At 39.0% G+C, this 24,710-nt stretch overlaps 1 protein-coding gene across 1 annotated transcript in view; it reads right to left on the bottom strand.

Annotated features, from left to right (window-relative positions):
- The window catches only part of astn1 (astrotactin 1), a 395,016-nt gene that overhangs the window by 252,274 nt on the left and 118,032 nt on the right, over positions 1 to 24,710 (bottom strand). Inside the window, exons 6-10 of the mRNA XM_062428582.1 lie at positions 24,406 to 24,555; positions 22,492 to 22,644; positions 16,485 to 16,652; positions 4,388 to 4,472; positions 1,340 to 1,414 (exon numbers count right to left, since the gene is read on the bottom strand). Coding sequence (XP_062284566.1) covers positions 1,340 to 1,414; positions 4,388 to 4,472; positions 16,485 to 16,652; positions 22,492 to 22,644; positions 24,406 to 24,555 — 631 coding nt within the window. The remainder of the gene's footprint in view (positions 1 to 1,339; positions 1,415 to 4,387; positions 4,473 to 16,484; positions 16,653 to 22,491; positions 22,645 to 24,405; positions 24,556 to 24,710) is intronic.

Genomic DNA, 24,710 nt, shown 5'->3' with positions numbered 1-24,710 from the left:
ATGTTGTGTCTACTTCTTGTTGTGCGATCTCAAAGAGGCCAAAAAATATGAAATCCTCAGTAGGAATGAATGGGCTTAAGGTTTACAACAGACAGGGTAGGAATTGAGAGATTCATTGAGAGCAAGAAATAAAAATCATCTTTTGAAGTAATACTGAAGATAAATACAGTAAGAGATGAAAAATGTAATGTTAACACAAAATTAATCTATATATAAAAGTGCATCTTCTGCTAGAACCCTCCATTACAGTAGTTATTTTAAAGCACATTTTCAATTGAACTCACTTCCAAACATATTTTGGTTTTGGCTATCCTTGTGACTATTCTCTCCACAAAACAGTAGGTCAGCCAGTGTGTTCTTCTTTTTCTTTCTTGGTACCACAGTTTCCAGGGTCAACAGACGAATTATGTTATTGTGTGACGGTTGAAGAGAAAGACCGCAGAATTCCATTAAACTGACCTTTCCGTTCCAAACATATTTGTGTGTTGTTGGAAAAAACAAAGATAAATACTAGTTTTAAAATGATATGCCAAGAAGAATTTGTGTGATTATGTGCGCAGGCACAAACTAATACAATACTTAAAGTGGGGTTTGAAACAACAGCAGATGTTTGTTATGATACTGCAGAAGCCAATGAAAGGTTATTGTGATCAGACGATGGCTAAAATAAGTAAGGCAGGTTATTAGTGTACATGTGTTTGTCGGCCTTGCTTGCCTACTACTATCAGTCTCAGACATACAATATACAGTAGCTCTTTGATTGCCTTCAGATTTGATTCCCAACATCAAAAAACAAACTGAGAACCTGAGCTGAGGGAAAATGAAGTGGATCTAATTTTCCAAGTTGAGAATCTAATCTCTCACTCCATTACATAGTACCATTACTTACATAGTACCTTTAGTTTAGGAGGTAGAACGGTCGTCCACATAGATGTCGGCTTGATCCCTGGCACTTCCAGTCAGCATGTCAATGTGTCCTTGAGGAAGATACTTAACCCCAAATTGTTCCTGATGGCTGCACTAATGGTGTATAAAAGTGTGTGAATGGGTGAATGTGACATGTAAGTGTAAAAAGCACTGAGTGGTCAAAAGACTAGAATAGCAATATATAAGTACAGTCCATTTAACATTTACCTTAAAACTGACAGTCACACTTACAGAAGGCATGCTGCACCAAGAGCTGTTCAATTCCCTTTAATCATGAGGGAGACCCAATCAAAGCTAGTGTCTCAGAAATATGATAAGTTATTTGACTGTACAATGTTTTGTGCAGCTTTCATTGTGCAGCTTCATGTAAAATGTAGTTGCTGAAAACAAAGTTTTGTTAAGTTCGTATTACCTGAAAATGCGATCAGAGGGTTGTTCTCCCATCACAAGATCAAAACCGCGCTGGAAGATGGTGTAAGGCCAGGGACTATCATGAAAAAGAAGTAGATCAGAGGAAGAGACAAAAAAGAGGAGAGAGAATAAAACTGTGGGTTAAAACCAAAGCAAGAGAAGCATTACATTTTTCAGTGTACCCATCCTCCTAATCTAAAACCCCTAAAATCACAAGCCATGTTTCAGTGTCTAACTTCGAGTCATTCCCGCCTTTCAAAGCGCCACAAATCACACGCTGCATTACGATGTGTGCTGTGTGTAAACATGCTGATTGAAAAATGTGTCCTCTTGCAGCTGACACGCAATGTGACTTTGGCTCATATCTATTTACCAGGGGATGGGGATGAGGGAGGATGACAGCATGAGACGGAACGGGGGAGAAGAGAAAGAGACACGGAGAAAGAGGGAGAGACAGAGAGACGACGACGAGAAAGAGAGACAAATAGTGAGGGAGAGAGAAAGAGAGAGAGAGAGAGGAAACAGCGGAGGGGGCGAGACAGACGCCAAGAGGCAGAAGTGTCAGAGGGAGAATGATGGAGATTAATGGGGAGTGGCAGCTCGGGGACTAAACAGTCTGCGAAGTGAGAGTGTAAGGAGGAGAAGTGACAGGGGCCCGATGTCATTCCGAAACAAACTCCTGCACTACTGTAAGCCAGAAAAAGAACATCGAGGAAGAGAGGAGCGGCTCCCATGCCACAGGCTGTGTTCATTAAACATTTAAGTCACCCCCGGGATGCCCACTCCTTCACACTGTGACAGGGACACCAGGAGAGCACCGGGGAAATGAGAGGTGCACAGTTGGGTGCGCTAAAGGGGGGGGGGGGGGGGGGAAATACAGGAGTCCCAAAAAATGTAGACCAAAAAAATAAATCACATTTCGAACACGCAAAGAAGCTGGCACAGGGTAGAGTCCTGTTCTGCCTGGTTCAAGCCACAGGGAGATAGTTATAGACGTTGGCATACCTTCAATGTACGCCCAATTGTTTTAAAGTGGAAGTAAACTCAGTGCCAGTCTGCCACATAAAACAAACTACATATTTTGCTGATGCTGCATGATGACAAAATCTAATTTAATCTAATTACGTGATTACTTGCAACTCTGATTCACTTTATGACATAAATAGCCATGATAAACAATGTAATTGCCGCAAGAGAAATCTATGGAGCCTGAGGGTGTGCTATTTTAATAATTATACTCTTTAGCAGTGTTTAACTAGCATCAATTAATAAGCTAATACATTTTACAAAAGCTGTTATAAAATTCATTAATACAATTTGCATTTGAAGGATGCTTTCAAGGAGGATGCTTGAAAATCACAAATTTAAAACTTTAAATGTTTCCACTTACTTTTGTGTGTCTATATGTTGTTTATGTTATGTACATAGAGATTATTGTATGGAAGGTAGGTGTTAAAAGCTAACACCTGTTTCTAAAGGAGATGAAAAAAGGACATATGATTTACTTTATTTATTTGCATGTGTATTTGAGTTGGACTTGCTCAAAAATGACTGAAATAACCTAAACTAAACTAAAAGTCCAACCCTAACCCTAATCCTAAACCCTAACCCTAACCCTGTAACTCTTTCTACAATGTTAATGTATAATACTATGGAAACATATGTTATGGTTGAGAAATCTATATCATCATATTGCCAAACCTTGGGATACACACTGATTAGTCCAGGGCCTAATAGGAACAATTCAATTACAATGCATGTTCTTGCAGTGTGCATCTGGTCAAATTTGGCAGAAGGCGGCCATCAAACATATAATCCAATAACACATTTTAAACACATCAGAACGATGCACCAGAATAACCGTTGCAGATATTTTTGGTATGCGGGCTCCCAGTGTGAACTGTCCTTTAGGTCAACACAACTTTTTCTGATGTGAAAGCACCCCTACACGTACACCCTGAGTGGTCACCCAGTGGTTGGCACTGTGGCAGCAGAGTTAGCCAAATGTCAAGGACTTTTTCACAAGCACATATGACCCCAATTAAGCGTTTAATATGACTTCCTGGGATGGAGTCTGAAACAGCATTTTTCAAAGCCAAAAGATATCAAGTCCTCACTCAGAGTCATTATTGTAATATAGAAGAAGTGGCCTTGCACCTAAAGAGATGAGCGGACCAAAAAAGCTTGATAATGCAAGCCCAACTTTACTGACTCACCATTTGCAGACACAATTTATTGATAGAGCTAAGATTTATATAACTGTCTTTTTAGGTTTATTACATTAAGTCTTATTGTTTTGGGAAAACTCTACTGATTTATACATAAATATCAGTTTAATAGTCAGTGGGATGTTGTGGTTCTGAGAGGCTTTTTCAAGTCAACAAGAAATAACTTTCTGATTATGTCATAGCAATGCCCTGAAGGTTTCTTTTTCTTATATTGGGCATGGAAGTGCACATTTATAGAAAAAGCTCTCTTTACAAAGTGGAGATATGGAGTTTGAAAGATTTTGTTCAGGCCCAGTGAGTGTAACAAAAAGATCCTAGTATTGCATCATGGGAATTGTAGGATTAAGGACTTTTGGAGCTTAACCCATAGTAGGGATCATCACTGGTTGGTTTGGTAATTACTTTCAGTCAATTAAATGAAAATGTAACATTCCATGACATACATCATTTATTTATCCCTATGTGTTTTGGTATATAAAATGAATATCTGTAATTCTATTTTACACTACAGATTCAATTTCTCACATTGTCTTTTGGAAATAACAATCTGTTGAGAACTATCTACAACTATTTATTTTATGTATATGAATAATCAGCAGTCATGATGCTGTGTAGTTTAGCTTCTCCTGCAGTTTTGTCTAAATCAGAATATTATTTATCATTGGCAGCATTGCATTTCTTATGGAATGATCTTTCCATGCAAATGAATTTCCTTGTTTAATTATATAGGATGATTCCTTTGTTATAAATTATTTTCCAGTATTTCTTAGACTGATAATGAGCAATCATAAAACCACGATGAGGCAATTATCATAACTTACCCCTGATTGGGCCCCCACTCACTGCGGATGCAGAGGTGCTTGTGGACCGGGTCCTTCATGTAGCCGTCGAGGCAAAGACATTCTCCTGCATACAGAAAGGCAGCGATTCAATCATGCGTTCATTATCCTCAAGCCTCTTCCAATTCATTGGAGGATCCCTTTGCTCATCCTCTTCAGTTTACTCCATGAGATCTATCCCTAAGATGATCCTCTTCAGGCAGCTGGAGCACTCTTAATCATCTCTTATTTTTAATGATGTAGTCAATTTTTTGCAGCTATTTGAACCATAATATTTTCATCCACATTTCTCAGTAAAATCTCACAAAGTTTTCCAGCAGGAGTGCTTTTAATCTACTCCTTTAGTACTGTACAATGCAGCTGCTCTAAAAATAGCAATGACCAATGGCACTTAATGAAAGCCATGGCGCTCCCCACTGTGCATCATGCCAGTGGATGGGTTTTCTGACAGGTTTGATAAGGACACAATGTGCTTAACACTGGCTATCACGTGGAAACCTTAGTATGACTGACTTTATTATAGTCTTGAGGTGAAAATGAATGCTGTTATTCTGAATGCTAAGAATCATGACCCTCAAGCACAATCAGTCTGAAAATATGTAATATAATTCATTTTGCAAAATAGTGTATTGATTTTTTTATGTTGCAACAATCTAAACCAAGGAACTCTTTCCAATACACACATCATAAACTTAACACTAAACAACTACCATATTTCAATTATAACAATGCAGTCTCACAGCTTGACACAATTTACCGGGCTTCTCTGCTTCAGTGCACTCACAGTGCTTCTAACATACTGACAGAAAATACACAGTAGACCAAGTCCTTATTATTACACTTTATACATGAATATTTAAGCTCTGACCAAATTCAATTAATTTCAGTAGAATCAATTCAATTAGTTAATTTGCTTGCAGAGGCAAATTATAGTTTTTTGTGGAGTTAAACTTTGTTGAACGTATAAATTTGTGCTGTTGACAGTGCTAATATTATAGAGCATTTGATTGAGAAATAGACTGGAATTTGTAGTTATCTTGTTTAAACCACTACTATATTAAAAAAATTGTTGATTCTCTTAAATGAGCCCCTTTTTTTCAATCAGATCATTTTTTCAATTAAACTACTAAACTACTACTTAATTTCCTTCGGGAGAATAAAGTTAATCTTATCTCAATAGAAAAATAAAACATAACTGAGTAAGAACGTCAGCAAAAAAGGTAGAGGGCATGAACTTTGTCTAACAGTCTCCAAGCTCAGTTTCACTTTACATCTCGAAGCAACATTAAGGGGCAGCGTGAATGCCAAAAAAAAAAAGTGTGTTAAAAATGTGTTGTCTTTGCAGGTATCCTGAGTTGTTCAGGAAAGTACAGATACGATACCGAGACAGGAGCAGAAAGGAGAGAGTTGGAAGAAAGTCAGAGAAAGTGGATTATCTGGCAAGTTTAGGAATCAGTCTGTCTGAGCTGTCACACACAAAGCCGTTGCTTGTTTTGTTGTTGCTTGTGGCCGAAAGGCATAAACTGAAAAAAACACTGCAGCGAGCCCAGAACTCACTTCACTGCTGAATCTAAATGGAGCCTACCTCCTTCTGTTGAACACTGATACTTTACATAGAAAAGAGCTTCAGTTCTCAATTCCTAACTACTAAAATGACTGATATTTTCAATTAATGAGATCCACTGTACACTCCTTTGATGCTATCTTTTTTTTAAATCACAAGGTATTACTATCCATTTATTTTGCCTAGTCTTCTCAGTTCCTGAAATGTAATGGAAGACATCCAAAAGAAGAAGTAAATGCTGAAATGAACTCTGAATCATTACTCCAAATGTCTAAATTGAATAGGTTCAGTCTATATTAATGTTTTACACAGTTATCTGGCTGATCCCATTGATTGAATAGAATCTCTTACCTAAATGGGAGGTGATTAGATCAGTGATTAGTCAAATGAATAGACCCATTATTTTCCCAAGCAACACTTTGGGAATGCCTCTTCCCAAATCTACTAATCACACAGGCCTGAGGCAACATTTGGGGGCAAGTGCTAATAGTATCTCTCATCTGTTATGCCTACAGATGGAGGCAATGTTATCATGTTTTTTCAACCCTGATGTTCAGGATTCTATGTGGAATTACTTGATATGATGTGATGATATTAGTTTGATCAATTTAAAGAAACAGAAACTGGACTCTGAGAGGTCCAATACCTCACAAATGGGACTAGAACAATTCACTGGGGGAGTGATGTGGATGCTCCTCATAGATTCCTCCTGATAAGTGAAGCCTTTTAGCAAAGAACACTGAAGCATCAGCTTTTTGTTCTGCTGTCAGCTCCCAGGAGAAATGTCAGCCTTGACTTTGCTCACTGTGATTGATGGGGCCTCACCTTTGGTTTAGATGGTTACTCAGGGGTAACATGTATAACATGCTCTGCTCATGCTCAATAGGAGGCAAGTGAAGGGCACAGGCCCTGGGCTTTTATATACCACTGTTAATGGAAAAGGTCAACTGTCAGTACCTGCCAGGCTAAAGCAAATCATATTCACTGAATTTCCCTGTTCATGTTACCTGAATCAAAAGGGATTGACTAGAGAGAGCACTTTGTGCTTTTGATTTTGTATGTATTTGATAGTATATCTGTATTCATGAGTTGTGTTATGTGCTCTTGAGTTGAGTTGATGTCAGTTCTAAGACCAAGTTCAGACTCAAGAGGGTTGAGACAGAGTCCAGAGAATCCTGCTTAAGCCCAACAACAGACAGTATATGCTTACATTTTCCAATTAATAATCATGATCAATACATCTATCTCTATCTATTTTCCCTTGACCATGGCATACTCATTTGAGAATTTAAATGGTTTATAGGAGGGATGAAGTAGAGGAAAATGCATATTTTTTTAGTCCAGTCTACAGCTGAAACAGCATCTTGCAGTGTCTGAAAATGTCAGACAAAATTTGTACAGACTAAGAGCAGTCCAGGTAAGATCATTTTTAAGTCTGAACAGCTCAACTAAGTTGTTGGATCTGCATTACATGAAACTTCAGGTTTACTACAAGCTGATTTTTAAAGTATCTGGGATCAGTGACATTGAAGTTTGACAAGGCAGGAAACAGTCAAATGATCAGGCTACAATCAAACCAACAGTTTTGCTAGTTTATCTAAACAACTGAAGACATTTTCTAGCCAATAGTTTGTTACTTTGGTCCAAATCAGTTGACGAGTTGTTGTAAACTTGGTGCATTTTCCCCTTGATTCAGTTTCTTTTCAATCAAGGTTGGATTACATTCCCACCAAACACAAAACATGCCAGAGTTGATTTGGGACTGGACCAAGACCGACTTCTCTAAAAGATCTCAGTGTGGTTCTTTAGATCAGCACCAGAGTACAGTTGGGTTAGGGTTAGGATTAGGGTTAGGTGTTCAAATCTAGGGGTGCTCAAGTCTGCCCAAACAAATGCACAAATTAACTGAAGGGGAAAACAAACTAGAGTCCAATCCCACTGGACAAAAGAATGCAGGTCTGAAAATGGCATTATTCTGGACGACGCAACCTGGTTCTGGTCCATGCAAAGTTGGTGCTCAGGCTGCTATACATTTGGGCTTGAATTAAGTTGTATGCATTTTTCACTTGACTGAATCTTCTCGTTGTGTCGTTATTGTTACTGTTACTTGTTGGTCTGCGAAGCTTATCTTATTTCGCTTGCTGGGCCCAAAAAACAAACACATTGAGAATCTCTGATCTAAACCACTTTATTTGAAGGTAAAACCAAAATCAGGATTTCGCCTTCCCAACCTCCCCCAACATCACTGCTGACTTTGTAGCAGCATGAAAAAGACTCCTGATGTACTATCTTAGATCCAAAGATCAACATGTGGGTAAATTAGTGACCAATAAATAGAAACACTGCTGTCATTATGTAGTTTTACCACCAGAGGGCACTGAAAGAGATATTTTTCAATTACAAAACAGCATCAGTCAGGTTCTCATAGATTATTCATGTATGAATGAAGGTTGTTTTTCCTGAGACATCACCTGTACAATGTTTCCGTAGGAGTTTGAAACCGCCTCCTCATGTAGCCTTTACTATCACCTGGCTGCTTTTCCATCACGTCCCCATCATGCATATACTGTAGCTCTGAACAGAACTTAATGATAATCTTGCTTTGATTGCTGTTTCATTGCACAGGTGTTACATTCCCTCATTGTTCAATATACAGATGCTGAGCCAGTTTTCTAAGTTTTATTTTACTTTGATCACATCCCACCTTTCTATGTGTTACCTTTTAGAACACACACAATTAAACTGCATTTATGCACAGATTGCCTATATATAGCCTGGAAGCCTTGATCTGCTGTGTCGGCAGCAACAAAAGCAGAACTATGTTTTTCGTCATTCACTCTTTTGTCACTTGTGCTTGAAATTATTTAGCTCACCAAGCAGATATCCACACATTGATCTATTATGCAGTCACATTAATCAGGTCAGTATATTATGATGTGGGGACAAGCGTCTCCAGAGGTACAATGTGTCTCTTTGTGTGTCATAAAAGTACCACACGCACACTCTAGAACAGACGGGAAGAAGATGGTGTATGGAGCCCGTAAACATCGGTACCCAAGCGCCCGGTTTTAGGGCTGTGTGGGAAGGGAGGCACTGCGCATTACAACATCCTCTGTCTTTTTTAATGTCTTACAGGAGCAGCACAGATATTGTCACAGCTCATCTCAGTTTTCATCAGTATCTCCTCCAGCAGAAAAGAGGATTGGATTTAAGCTATCTATAGCACCTCTGCAATCTCCTAGCAGCCCACACACACTTCCACTCACTCATGTGCACAGTATCATGCTGACAACCACACACACACACACAAGCATACACACGCACAATGGTTTGATTACGAATAGAACATATGAAAAATACAATACAAATACCGGAGTCTTTCTGCTGGTCCTGCTGGTACATACATAATTTCAAGGACTCGGCTGAGTGTGGGTTAGGGTGCGTGGGTTAGTGTCTGAAATTATTCTAAGAAAGTTAGGCATGAGACACACTAGCCCAGTTTTTTGATTCATTTAAAGGTCTCAGAAGTCACTCTGTACTTCCCGGGGGAGAGTTAGGCCACTGAATAATGAATGCAAAGCAAGGAAGATACTTCTTTGCTCTAAATGGGATATTTCTTCCTGAACTCGTAATTTGAGGGACACACTGGTTCAAAACTTTTAAAGAATCCAGGCAGGACTAAAAATCACCAATAGGGAAATTCTTTGCAGTATTTTACTTATTTATTTTCTGTTTTCCTACTGAAACTCGATGTTGGTTGAGTTTTGGTGTTTTTTTGGATAGGGTTGGATATACTATTATAACCATGATGATAAAGTTTTCCTAACCATAACAAATTAGTAAACGTGATTAACATAGCCTAATCTTAACCAATCATAAAGTTGTATTGAACTGAGATGTCATCCTGTTGACCAGGATGTCGAATAAGAAAAAGCTTAACGCTTACTTAGTTGAGTCAAATGTGAGTTAGGCTGAATTCACACAAAATCAGGAGGTGCAGGGTCGAGGAATGTACAATGTTTGTTTATACCCACTATGAAATAATCTGAAAATAACATTTTATTCCTCTCACACACTGACTTTTTCGCCATCACTTCTTGCTCTCTTCATTAATTCTGTAGTTCACTTGACCACTGCTCTGTCTGTCTCTCTCTGGGGCCCTCTTTTTCTCTTCTCGTTTAAAATGAGTCGGCAAGCCATCGGCAAAGTCTAACTTTCTTTTTAACGTTATCAAACGAAGAGAAATGTCCTCCCCTTTTCCTAGTTACATCTTAGTCCTCCCTCATGGCAGGGTTTTACAGCTCTGATCGGTTTAATTGCTGCCTCTGATTGACCACCGCAGTGCGATGTCGACTTGCGTTTCTCCAAGAGTTGATTGTGGTTCGACTTTCCTGCCGCAAGCAGCTGCATCGCCCCTGAAGACCCCCACACCCCATATCCTAAATGCACTTCCCCTATTGAAATGAATGGGAGGACTGGCATTTTCACTACAATGCCTGCTGTTTCTTCCCACCAAGATTGACCCAACCACCACACAGACACCACTCTTTATACTTCTATGTATCATTCTAGAAGTATTTTGTCTTTTAATTTAGGGGACTTGTTGTAAGAGACATTTATTTATTGCACGTAAAACTGAGTCTGATTATTACTTTCAGCAAACAACATGATTACAGATACTCATTTAAGGCCTAATATATAATGCAAAGAAAGTAATGGCATTTTTCTTGAAACTAATTTAAAGTTTTGTTGGTTCTCAGTCTCTGATACACTTTTTTTCTCCTCTTTCTACTAGTCTCAGTTATTCTAGTGTCATCGCCTCCATAGGGATACAGAACATTAGCAACTCACTTTGAAAATGTTTGCTGACAAAAACTGCAAGAAAAAAAAAAGTAAAGACCTAATGTATGACAGTTTATCCTCTAATTTAGTACTGAAAGATTTGCTAAGTGAACTAAAGTCACTTAAACTATAATAAAGTCTGAGAATAACTACACACTGTTGACTCAAATTAGTATTTATTGGCATCTGTGGAGTGAGATTTACTTTCAGAAATAAGGACTTTTTTCAGGCTAAATTGTTTCTAACTTGTTAAAACAACAAGATGTATTATATTATTCTGTTTTACAGCCTCCCACTTTCTTCATAGTGAATTTGGAGGCAGGGAAGATCAAAATGCATTCACTGGCAGAGGGAGTGATAAAGAGCTTGTTGAACAATAAAATGTTCTACAATTCTGTTTTATCAGCACGCTGTTCTCATCACTTGGAATTTGAATGTGGTCTCTGGCTTGAATAAAACATAATGTACAGTAGCTTCACATGGCCCTAATTTCAAATGTTGCGGAGGAGCTGGTGGAGGCAAACACACGATAATTAGACTTTAAATGTGCTGCCGTGCCTCCTTATCAGCAATGTGGTGTCTGTTTATTTCATATCAAATGTTGTGTCTCCACCATATTTTTAAGTTTAAGTTCATGTTTGATGGTTGTTGCTCATATTTCAGAAAGATGTTCTGCATTAACAACTAGGTCAAATTGATTTTCCATAAATTTTAAGTTGTTTTCACCCAGTGTGACATCATGTATCATCCCGTCAATCAGCGGTTTGCCAGTCATGCCATTACAGACAAGATTTTAGATTTCCAGCTGTGTTTTACATCGATGTCTTGTTTAGCTATGCAGCTGACAGTCTGTGTGCAATAGTACATGTGCAAAGACATTAGTCGTAAGCGGTTGTGAGTCCCGTGATCATGCAGAGTCCAGTAAAGATTAAATAGAAGAGCAGAACAATATTGTGCTAAGCTGGTGCTTACTTTTCATTCTGCATTTTTTCAAATAATCCAGTCTGTTGCTCACAAAGATGGATTTTAATCAAAATGTATTGACTTGCTTCTTTTTTCTAAACATGCCAACAGTATGATTTATTTATCAGTCATTTCAGACATGGCATCAAACTTGCATTCCACCATCCATCCATCAATCTGTAGTGTAAGGACACTTGACAAGATGATCTTGTGCTAAAGAAAACAAACTACATGCAACAGAACAGAAGATAGAAGTGTGTTAAGGAGAAAAACTACAGGGTTGGCCAGTCGTCTATGTTTGCAGATCATACCGATGCCATTGTGTATACATTTCAAATTCTGCGGCCTTAAATCTTTCTCTGTTCACCTGTGCAAAAATGCAACTTGGTGAAAAAGAAAAGATGTGGGAAAACCTTTTGTTGGAAAGGCTTTTGTTGAGAATATCTGAATGGAATTTGAGCACAAACGACATCAACTGTGAGGTTACACAAACGCTAAGAAAAAAAAACAAGTGCTTCTGTGAGTATCTGACAACAGATTTGACATAAAACTGCGTATTTAACTCCCCATGCGGCTTTCACAGCATAAGGAACACACAGCAAACACACAGCAAGAGCAATGGAAACTCACTACAAAGCAGATGCCAGTATCGATCCGATATTTGATGGAATATAACATCAGCGTTTGATAGGTGTAAGAGATAGGGGGCATTAGCTTGTCGAGTGGCAGCTCTAGATGTTGTCTGACGATAAAGCAACACCACATAATCAACAGTGCAAGGTTAGTTTATCCACAGTAGAAATGTATCATTTAATAGTCATCATTTTCTCTCACAGTTAAAGGTCATTGTATCCCTGTGTGAACATTTTGTCAGTAGGAAGAATGGAGTGTATTTATTTCAGATGGAAATGTTTGTGACGATTTAACAGTAAATTCATTTTAGGAGCCTCGTTAGTGCTCCCTTTACCAATATGTCAATTGACAGAGGTATGTGAGATTAGTCAACCAAAAGAGCAACAAAGCAAAGGTATGAACTTAAGGAGCTTGGGCTTATATATTATACTTTAGTTCTACAAGGAATTGTCTTAAAAGTAGTATCAGTTGAGCGCCTTTTGTAGTCAAGTAGTTACTGCGCATGCCACATAATGACAACGTCCTTTGGTTCAATTCCAGCAGGGGACCTTTGCTGCAGGTCATCGCCTCTCTCTCTCTGTTTCCTGTTGGCCTCTATGCCAAGTACTTTTAAGTGAAGGCAAGCAATGCCCAAAAATATGAAGGAAAAAAAAACATTATGTGTCCAAAGGGGGACAAAAACTCCACATGATGGATGTTTACTGGGTTTAATTTTATAATTTGGATGCTTTAGCTGTCATATGTCATTGACATTACACCCTGGCGGCATTGGCTCAGGAGGTAGAGTTGTCGTCCACCGATCGGAAGATTAGAGGTTCGATTCCTTGCCACATGTCGATGTGTCTTTGGGCAAGATGCTTAACCCCAAATTGCTCCAAATGGCTGCCCCGATGGTGTATTAATGTGCGAGTGAATGTTTGTTCCCTCCTTATGAGAAGGTTGGAACCCTGCGTGGTAGTCCCTGCCATCAGTGTGTGAATGGGTGGATGTGACATGTAGTGTGAAAGAGCTTTGAGTAGTTGAAAAGACTAGAAAAGTGCTATATAAGTACAGTCCATTTACCATTTAATGGGTTCTTGAACACGGATTTGTCTCCAACTGCTATGTACAGCAATTATATAGTGACCTGACCTTCCGACATGTCCTCTATTATCCACTATTTTTACCTTGTATAGTTTTAGGGAGATTCTATCTGCATCAGTATGTAATGGAGGGTAATGTAAGCTACATAATAGTTATGGTTGGCTGGCTATTAAATCTTTCAGACATGCCATTTCATTTTGTTCTGTGATTAGTTGTTTATTATTGAGGTAATTAACTCTAATTCTGTCTTTTAGTGTTTTCCCCATCACCGAAACTGTTATTTGAAGCTCCTGTTTTTTTTGGTTTTTTGGCTTTGAAATGCAGTATACTTGAGAGCCTATTAGTCCCAGAGTAAACAATTCAATGGGTTTCATATCCCACATCTATTCAGGCAGAGCAATTACAGATGGAGTTATGACAGGCAGCTTCACATTTGGTCAAATTACTCAACAAAGGGCACCTATAATTTTCTTTATTCTCAATCATACATAATTTACAGTTACAGCTTTGAATGTTTATATATTTAAAATGTCCAAAGTGTCAAAAAAGGAGGTAAATGTATGTAGAAAATAATCCCTGTCAGCATAAGGTACCGGCTTCAGTCTGAACACTCAGTTTCACACATTTCTTCTACTTTCAGCCTGAGCCAACGTTAGCTTGTGAGAGATTTCTTTATATGGCCATCTGCTCCGTGTAATGTGAGTTCACTGCTCCGTGTTTGTTTTGGGGACTGTCATGCTGAGTCATGACTCAAGTCGAGCTGGCATGCTGTGAGTGTTTACCTGTTAGAGGTGTGCTGGTTGCCATACTGTTGAAGCTCTGCTAATTTTGGTAAAGGAACATGTTTAATTTCTTGTAAATTCTTCACGATACGAGTCTCCTGTTATTTAATCATTTAAAAGCTTTTAATATGAAAAGGCAAACCAGGAAATGTTGGGTTTGCATCGGTGGTAACTTAACAGTGGGCTCATTGGTTGGTGGGCCTTAAAGAGACAGGAAACTGCCAGTTAGTGACAGAGGCTGAACCGAAGGGCTGCAGGAATGGCCCATATAAGATTAAAAAGGAGTTTTTTGAACTGCAAATCATGCATTTCTTCTCTAGTTTTAATCCCAGAATAAAAAATATAAAGCTTCAAACACACTTTTGCTTAGTTACTTGGATGTTTGAGCATCCCTGTGCAGAATGATGGACAGTATGTGTGAAATTTGTTTTCACATTCATCTACGAAACGGAGATCGAAGTTTCTCTGTGCCTTGAATCTGACTTAATGTCATGTAAGTGTGAGCATGATTTGTGACATCACAACTAGCTTAGAGCCAATCATGGTCTAGTATGCAACTAACCTCCAGTGCACATACACTGAGTATAGAAAGTAGGAGACATTTTCTGACTAGTGTTTCAAAAAAAACCTGCATATTTGATGCAATTGAACTTTTTTGTCATCCACAATTATTCCACACAGAGTATTTTCTATAAAAATATGTCCGGAGGGGATCTTTAAACTAGATGTTTTATACAGCATGTACCAACTTGCTGAGTACAAATGAAGTTGACAGTGGAGACATGTGAACTAACTAATCAGCTCCACAGACAGCTCTCCTGGGGTAAACCCTGTCCAGTGCTCCAAGCAATCTATTTTCCATTTCAGGCCCGCAGCCTGTTGGAGCACAGTTACGGACACACCTGTAAACAATTACAGAGGCTTCTTCATACAGCCACTGCCTGTACTATTGTTGACGAACACAGCAAGGGGTCAAGAGTGAGTTTACTGAGACCATTCAGTAGCTAATACCCCTCCTAATCAAAACACGACAAGTGTACAAGCCATTTACAATGACAGGATAATCAACTAAACAATGCTCTATAATGATACTATCAAGCTGGCCGTGTCTAAGCAACTGCTTTGTTAAACTGTCCACTCAGTTTAATCCATCTTTAACAGAAGACGTATAGTACAAGTGCAATATAATTGTATGAGCACACGTATTAAATATTTAAAAGTAGAGTAGTCATGTTTGGTGAATAGGTCACAAACCATTCACTACTTAGACATTAACCAAAAAGTTGAGTAGTGATGCTTTTATGACTAACTTTTTCAGGACCAGTTTTAAAACTAAAGACCTGCAATAAAGTTTTGCTTTTAAAAAAAAAGACATTATCAATTATTTGTCTTAAACTCCTAAAATCTACAGAAATTAGGAAACACTGTATCCAGATGTGCAATATTAGGGCAAGTGCATTAAAAAAGACACAGATAAAAGATTTATTAGAAATGCTAACAAATGTGGAATATAATAGTCAGGTGGCTTAATGTCAGGTTTACACAGCTATGTTTTGCATGCTGTGCATATTTGGTGTTGACTCTTTGTAGATTTTTTTTTTATGTGATTAAAAACTCTTACAGCTTATCCTGATGCCACATGTTTTTGTTTGTATGAAAAATGAGAAAAATCCAGATTAAAATTGGTACAGTGTGCATTTTCAGTATCTCTTGATTCCCCAGGGTTTGAGGCCACACTTTCACTTTCAGTGTCTAACACTACCACTTCACTATGTTTTCTATACAAAACTTCATAGAAATACACCTAAAGCTCTGCAAGACCATGATTGGTCACATTATTTGGTTGACATATGATGAGGTCAAACTTTTATTTATTAACAATGAAAAAAAACGCATGTGCCCTACCAATGAATAGTAGTGAGATTATTTAACAGTTTGTTTATTCACTTCTTCATTTTGATCCTTTAAGGTGCACTTTGCCTTCTGCGCTGTCGTTACTTCAAATAAACATTACTCATTTGCCAGATTAATTATCTTAACGTTTGACCTAATGTAACTGTTGTTTCCATGGAGATGATAATGATGATGGAAGCCAGTCAAATCAGAGAGCTGTGAGCTGGCTCATATCAACTAATAATTAATAAGGTTTCCATAGTAACAATCCCGGTATAACGCAGAATCGATGCTTGATTCTATCTAACTCTTGGCTCACCTGTCTCTGGGTCACACTGGTGCTCGCAGGGGTCCAGGAGGCGTCGTCCACACAGCTCATTCACCCAGGGCCCGCTGGCATTCTGCTGGTAGTACAACGAGATCTGTGCCGGGTTCAGCCAGTCTGAGGCGTCCAACTGGCTCCCCTGCAGCAAAATGAACCTTGATCCTGAGGAGGGAGGAGAGAGAAAGAGAGAGTGAGAGAGAGAGAGGGGAAATTCAATCCAAATAACTGAAGATTGGGGTTCCATAATTTAAAAAGGACATGGATGGAATATTTGGAACTTTCTACAAAAATATCTTCATCTGAATTAAAGACAACAAACTGGAATCAAGAGGGAGGGGGAAAAAAAGAGAAAAAAAAGAAATAGGCTGATTTAATAAAATAATAATAATCCTAACAGGTGAGACTCTATTTGGCTTCAAGATGAATCTGACCTACAACACAGTTAAGATTAAAAGCCTCAAACAATTCTGTCCAAACTCCTGCTGCAATATTTGAAAGTTCAATTTATTATTTAGTGTTATGAAAGTCAGAGCTGCGGCTAACACGCAAAAAACCTTGACAGCTCCAAAAAACTGAAAAAGATGAAAATATCCAAACTGTGAGAAACATTTTAATGAAGCAATACCTATAATGACAAGATAGACTTTTTTTTTTGTTATCAGTAACCACAGGCAGCTAGCTGAGGCTTCCGCTGTCTTTCCCTGCAGCCTAACACATGCGCCAAGAGGACGAGGAACAGGCGGCAGTGAGGGGAAAATAGAGGTTTCTTTTCGTGGTGTTTGCTCAGATTAAAATGCTGAAGGGTCAGACAATGTCATAAATAACAAAATGACATGTTAGTGTAGAGAATGAAGCAGCCCGTTCTGGTTTGGGTTGTTTTAATGCTCTGGGTGGAGGATTTGGGTGTGTCTTTGTTTGCCAACAGGTTTTACTGTGAAAACCCTCGTCTTCTTCGTCCTTCACGTTGGTAAAGTGGAAAATTGTGTTACGTGCTTCTATGCTTTTCATGCATTTCATACTGAGTCAATGACTTTCCATATAGTGTGCAAAAAAACTCCACTTAAACTTTTGGTAATTGTGGGTTTATTTAGTTAATACATTGGTTTATTCTCTGCAATCCTGACTCTCAGTTATATGTTTGGCCCTCTTTGTCGCGAGCTGTTTGAGAGGGTCGTAACTCTTTCTCAAGGCTTTCGGCAGTTTTGCCTACAAGATTAACAACTGACAATTAATTAACAGTTGTCTCCTGAACTACACTGTAAAAAAAAAAATCCTGTTGTTTTTAATGGGAAAAAACTGGCAGCTGTGGTTGCCAGAATAATTCTGTAAAAAATACAACAAAACTGAAATCACCTTTACAGAACAACTGTAAATTTAACGGTTAACAATGTATAAAATTCCATTTTAATCAAGTGAATTCACTATTGGATTTCTGCTGAATTAGCATGACTATTATGCTATTTAACCAATTCTTTCAATATGATTTACATCCATTTGTTGCTTAATGTCTATGGAACAATGGTTTAGTATTTAAAAAGTAAGTAAGTAAAGTAAGTAAACAATGCTCCATTGTATTTCCATTGACAGTTTTTTGATGTCATGATTTTACAGCATTTTGGTATTACTTCTATGGACATTTCTTTCAGTGTACTAAGGAATCTCCACACACTCCTCTCCCCTGATGTTCTCATGTGTGCATTGGTGGCAAGTAATAATATGTCATGATGGGATCTGACTGCTATTCCAGTATCATGTAAACACCTTCTGAATGTCTGTTCAGAGTTTTTAAGGCTCTTTGAAATGTTGCATATACATGTAGCTTAGCTGAACCGGTTGTAATTAGGTTCTATAAGCCAACATTTGTTCCAGGATAAATAATTACACTGCATGGTGCATATAAAAGAGTATAACCACAACCATGAGTTAGAACTAGAGCCAGACTGATATAACAGTCAGTCGATATTATCGGCCTATATTGGCCTAACGCATATATATTGCTTATTGCATATATCTGATTATATGCTGTCAGATATGTGCTGATATTTTTTTAAGTTATATATTTAACGTATATTTAATCCTTTTTTTAAAAATTCAAGTTTTATATGTATGTTTTTTTTTTGTTGTATGTGTTTTTGTTATAGTTACAGATAGTTATATCAACAGCATTTAATATGTATTTGATCCTTTTTCTTAATTCAAGTTTAATATATACATATATGGTTTTTGTTTTTTTACTTTAGTTAGTTCTAGTTATTTATATATATATAATTATAATGTATAATTCCCAGTGAAGTTTATTGTTTCAGTGTACTGATGTCATTTTAAACAATAAAGTTTGTCAACTATAAGATATCATACGTTCATTACATATTTTTGTCAAATGTGTTTGACAACTACATTTAAGGTATCATTGCAAAAAAAAAAAGATATGTTTATGTAAATATTATTTTTATATAAAATTATTGAATAATAAATTGATATCGGAATTGTTTTACTCCATCATATTGGTATCGGACCCATAAATCCATCATTATGGGCTCTAGTTAAAAACCTTCAAAAATTCTGTCATCTGACCAGCTGAGTAAACTTGTAGAGCAGTTGAAATCTATGTGTAGGATTGCATAAAGCTGTAAATTGTCTTTCTTCAGTAAGGATTTACTGTAATCTTTCCATTCAGAGCCACTAAAGCTAACCTGGAAAATAGAAGATCACCTATATGCTGTCACTATCCATATAAAGACCACAGCACCAAGTCTATCAGGAGGCCGAGGCCTCTGGACACCTGACGACACAGCAGGTGTCACTATAATACCTGATACTAAAAGATCTCCTCTGTGTGATCTCTGTGAATTAGCAGCACAACTCATTGACCAAAGCCCTGTCCAAAAAAACATGGGCTGCACTGGGCATTTGTTAACCCAAGCATATTTAATGACTTCTTGGCAGGCTTGGAGTGTCCTAGTTAGCGCCATCCCCTTTGATGATCCCTTTAAAACTAGAGCGCACCAGTCCAAATGGCCACACGCATCTTGTTTGCTTAATTGTGAAGAGACATGAAATTGGTTGGGAAAAATGTCAAACTCAAGGAACCAATAAGAAGTGTGACAGTTTCTGTCTTACAATGCATTCATTGTCCTTATTTGGGTATGTAGTTTGTTTTTGCGTCAATAAATGGATTTTAAATATGCACACATTTTGGATTTATACTAGAAATAATTTACAAACTGACTTCTGACAGTCCCCTTGATTCAGTTATTCATCATCGCTTCAAGTGTGAATCTCTTCCAGGGCGGGAATCAGTGGAGTGGATGCGGCGCTTAAATAGTCAATTAGTCAGCACTTTAATCAAGGTCAGAGTAGGGCTGTTGTGCAGAAATTTAGCAATATCACATCAGATATTTATGAGTTCAAAAAAGAAAAAGAGCTTAAAAAATCAAAACAATTGAAAAACAAGAAGTGTCTAACTGAACCATTAATATTAATAGTTTTTTGTTTATTTGGTTTTGGGTAGAACACATAAGAAGAAAGTTAACCACCATAACATGTGTTGCAGTCTCTAGACACACTCACTTAGTGTCTCTAAGAAAAAATGTTGAAAACTAAAACTTATTCACTTGTAAACAATCTCCTCAGTGAATTGTAAGGTGAAAAGTAAAAGCATGATTTACTCCAATTAGGGCTGGGTATCGTAAAAAAAAGAAAAGATAATACCAGTACCAATCCAAGTACCCTTAAAGTGATACTGATACCAAAAGAGTACTTCATTCAATACCCATCATGTGAATAGAACTATTAAATTTCATAAAATGCTACCATTCCTCCACATCTAAATGATTAGATTTTTACACAAATGCATTTTGAAAGTCTTCAAAGTGGGCCAATCATGCTGAGTCAAATTCAACACGACTTCACCACCACAGATGGGTTGTAGCTGCTGTGGCAGTGGGCCTTAAAGGTATCGAGTACTGATACCCAGCCCTAACTCCAACCAAGAAAGGTCTCTTCCATTAAAGTGAATACAAACCGTGTAAAATCAGTGATGTCGCATGATTCCCTCCTCACCCATGACTGGAACGGTGCTCAACAGCAGTTTGCTCAGTGCTGCCACCGGTGGCCAGAAGATAGATGAGACTACAGTTCTAGTCAATTGTATCACTGTAATATTTCCATGAAGGAGGCCTGTCTTGGTCAGAGTAAATATGTCTTTTGGTTACTGTTATGGTTCCCCCTCCCTTTTTGTTTTCTCCCTTTCACTTTCAAGTGCTCTTGATGAGCTGGCTGATAAGTACTATATATATATGAGGTTAGAGGAGAAGGAGATCTCTTTTCCTACTGGCATGCAGCCCTGACCAACTGAGACACTTTTCATTTGTTTTTTTTGTTTTTTTGTTTCATTTTGTTCCTTTAGAGGACGGTGACCTAGCAGTCCAGTTTTCCTGGCTTTGTTTCATTAGATTAGGTTCTTGGTCGTATGGCCAGCTGCTGGGCTGGCCCACGCCAGCCCAGCAGCTGGCCCACGCCTTTACTAATCTTTTGTTCTTTTTGGCCAAGCCTCCTGACTCCCATAGTTTTAGTTAAATTTGGTATTATCTGTGAATAAAAATTGGCAAACTTGTTCTCGGGTGTGGCGTTCTCTATGTATGTGTCTGGTCACGGGGTCGAGCCATCTGTTAGCTTTTTTTTATTGTGTACTTTTTCAAACCCCAAATTTACCAAGAAGACTCACCGCTGAGTGATTGGAATGTCCAGCTTCTGGCTGATTGCCTTTCATAGCTGTGATACATAGTATGAAGGTTTAGGACCAGGTCTCTCACCAGAACTGATACATAGATGTTGTCTTTACATGGGCCACAGGATAGTTATACATATTGGAAATTCTTTGGTCACATCTCAGAGAAGAAAGATGGCTTAAAAAAAACATATTTCCACACCATACTATTTGAGATGATATTGTATGTTACACTATCTCCAAGTTGGTCGTAAAGAAAAGTCTGTGGTGTCTTTTGTCATGAATCTTGAACAGTAGATATTGTTATCCCAATGTAAACAGACACACATCTCCACATGATTGCTTTCCCTGATGTGAAAGCCAAGGAGAAAAGGTGTGACTCTACATTACTGTGCTTTTTCTTCACAGTGTTTGAAGGCAGACACATGCGCAGCTGTTGGCATTAATAGCTTCTTTCCCTGGTGGTGGAATCCAGATTTTCATCTGATTCACCGTGACATCAAATCAAGTCTGATGAGATTGTGGAGACATTTATGGAAACATTCTAAATCGATCCCAGTTTTGTAATTCAACAGGCGAATTCGCCATCTTTCATCTCCTTTCAAAGTTCCCTCCCTGGACGCCTCCCTGGAATTTTAATATCTCCCTGGCAGGCCAGCGTATACCACCGGAAAGGCAGCAGCGCTCCGAATCAAATCAGACCTCCAGATGATAGATGAGTGAGCCTAGTCACAGTCTATAATATATCTGGACTGCCAAGCTCACTCCTGTGACAGCTGAAAAATGCCAATGAGCCAGCAGGAGCCAGTGCTTGGCCCCCGCGGTGCTTTTTTCGACTGCAGGTGCTACATTGAAATTCATTAGCGAGGTGGTTCAACATATCAGGAAGTACAAGGGGGGGAGGGGGAGAGTGATGGTGGGATTGCTGCGGGTGGTCACTGCGACCTGGCTTCAATGTGCTCTGATGCTTTGAGGGCACATCTGTTGTGTGGTTTCACATGGGAAACCTTGGTGGGGGGGGGCTGACCTGGCATTTACCTTTGTCTTTGAGAGAAAGAGAGAGAGAGAGAGAAGCAAAACAGCAGCTCGACCGCAAAATGCCTGCATTCGGTTTGAGAGATATAGCGGGCTGAACTCCCTGGAGAGCACAGGAAAAAATAAAAGCTAGCTCAGCCCCCCGGGGCTTTAGGTGCCCACAGAGAGGTAGGTGTGTGTTTGTTTGTATGTGTGTGTGTGTGTGTCTAATAATCAGAAGCCGGTGTAAAACCTTACCGTCAGCGATGAGGTGCTCCGGCACATGTAGGATTACCCGCACCGAAAGGTTGCAGGAGAGGTGAGAGGAGTAAACCAGGCCGATCACGCAGCTGATGACACTGATCAGAGTCAGGGTGGTCTTATTGATGGGGCTCCGTGGGGAACCTGCTGCTGGGAACAAACAAACAGGGAAGGGGAATGGGGGGAGGCGGGAACAACAAACGGGTAGAGATACGTGAATCAGTGACCGCACTTAATCCCCCCCCCCCCCCCCCGACACAACACCTCCATACCATAAACACACATGCGCTCAAGTTACACGAACATCTACACACATCTGCCTACACAGAGTCATTTTACAAACAAGCCAAAAAATGGGCTTAGCGCCCATGAAAAGGACCTTTGGATCAAAAAAGTGCCAGCCTTTGGGAGGTTTAGGCTGGAGCCACTCGGTGCCACAGAAATAAGATCTACCTTTGAATGGTATTAACACCCACGCTGGGATGTGGGGGGCAAATAAAAGAGACATGGGCCTGAATAAAAAAGGTTCAGAGGTTGTTTCGCAACCTTCCCTCTTCCACTTTCCTCTCCTCTCCCCGCCAGAGTGAGAATGCTTCCCTTATCTCTTTGACTCCAGAGCGCAACACAGAAAGTGTTAAACGTGACCTCATACCCACAGGGGCATGCATACACACATATACACACACACATGCACAAAAAAATCACACAATGACCTTGACTGGAGCCACTCGCGCTTTGTTTAAAGCGGTTATTTTTCACTAGCGGAATAACTCTAGATTACATTGTCACTTTTAAATTACCCTGGAAGAACTTTATCATTCAAAAAAGTGCCAGAGGTGATCCTTTAAACTAAAGCCATGGCACAGAGCTGACCTGTTGTATTATATCTATGTAAAGTTAGTTTGTTTAATCAAGTTACTTAGCCAGAAAACACTGCATGTGGGCAAAATTTCACCTCTTTTGACATTGTTTTTTAAAGTTTATATTGGCTTGCATTTTCATTGCAGAACTTCTCCCGTGGACATTTATCTTCTCTGTATAAAAAATAAAAAAAACGTAATATTTCAATATTCTCATCCTCCCTCTCATCAGTCGTCTCACTTGAAGAAATATTGTTGTCAGGCCTCGTGAATCATCCTTTCCCCTGGATCTAAACAACATGAGTTATAGCTGCATCGCAACCTCTTTATTCTATTCTTAAACCTGGCTCTAATTAAAGGTGTTGGCTGCACTTCTGGAGGCTTCGCCGTGTTTGTGACACCTGTGCACATGACGTGGGGATAATTGGCTCGGAGGCATTGTAAAGGCTTGTAACGCCTTCTGACGGAAGCTATTATTTTGAGTGCATTGCCTCTTTATTTTTTTATTAATGTTTTTCTTCCCTCCTCCGTCTCTCCTTTCCACACCCCATTACTGTATATCAAAGCTGCAAGGACATGGCATGCCGACAGATAAAGCGTGCCCACGACTTTCACTTTGACAGCATTTGCACATCATCCTCCTTAAAAAAAAAAATCATATTTGTGTGCAACATTATTACAAAAAAGTGGTGCTCTTTATGTTTCAAGATGCAATCAATATCTAAATATTTGCCACTGAAAATTTCTGATCTCGTAGTCTTGTTTGATTACAGTCAACAAGATTGTATGCAGATGCACTGAGATCAGTGTTGCATGCTCACAACCACTGACAAAACACTATAAACACACCGATGTATATACAGCACAGAGCATTTACACAAAGTCTATGTGTTTCCATAAGGAGTCCAAATCACGAGCACGCACACACACACACACACTGGACTATCCATCTGCTATATGCACTATAAAGGTTACTTGTCATGCGTTGTGACGATGGTAATACCGTCAGACGGCGGGATAAACTGTCTGTAGGTGTACGAGTCCTCCTTACCCCCTGAGCCCCAAGCGCTGTTGGCGTTACCATTTCTCATACCTCGACTCCGGCGTCGACTGCGGTTTGGGTCGGTGTAAAAGGCCAGCTGAGGCTCGCTGTCTGCCTCCGTCCCAGAGTCCCCGTCTGGGTTCAAGAAAGTTGAACCCGCTGTTGGATTCACACAAAAAATACACCTCCAATGAAACAAAAAGAGAAAGGAGAAAAAAAAGGAGTTCTGGACCAATGGTGGTGGGGGAGAATTTGTCCTCAAGTTCGCCTCAGACTGATGGCAGGGAAAGGGCAGCCAGAAGGGAAGCTGAACC

Source organism: Scomber scombrus, chromosome 11 (genome assembly GCF_963691925.1).
Source record: "Scomber scombrus chromosome 11, fScoSco1.1, whole genome shotgun sequence".
In the NCBI taxonomy this organism is placed as follows: domain Eukaryota; kingdom Metazoa; phylum Chordata; class Actinopteri; order Scombriformes; family Scombridae; genus Scomber; species Scomber scombrus.
The sequence above is the reverse complement of the archived record's forward strand: the minus strand, read 5'-3'. Positions and strand labels throughout refer to the sequence as shown.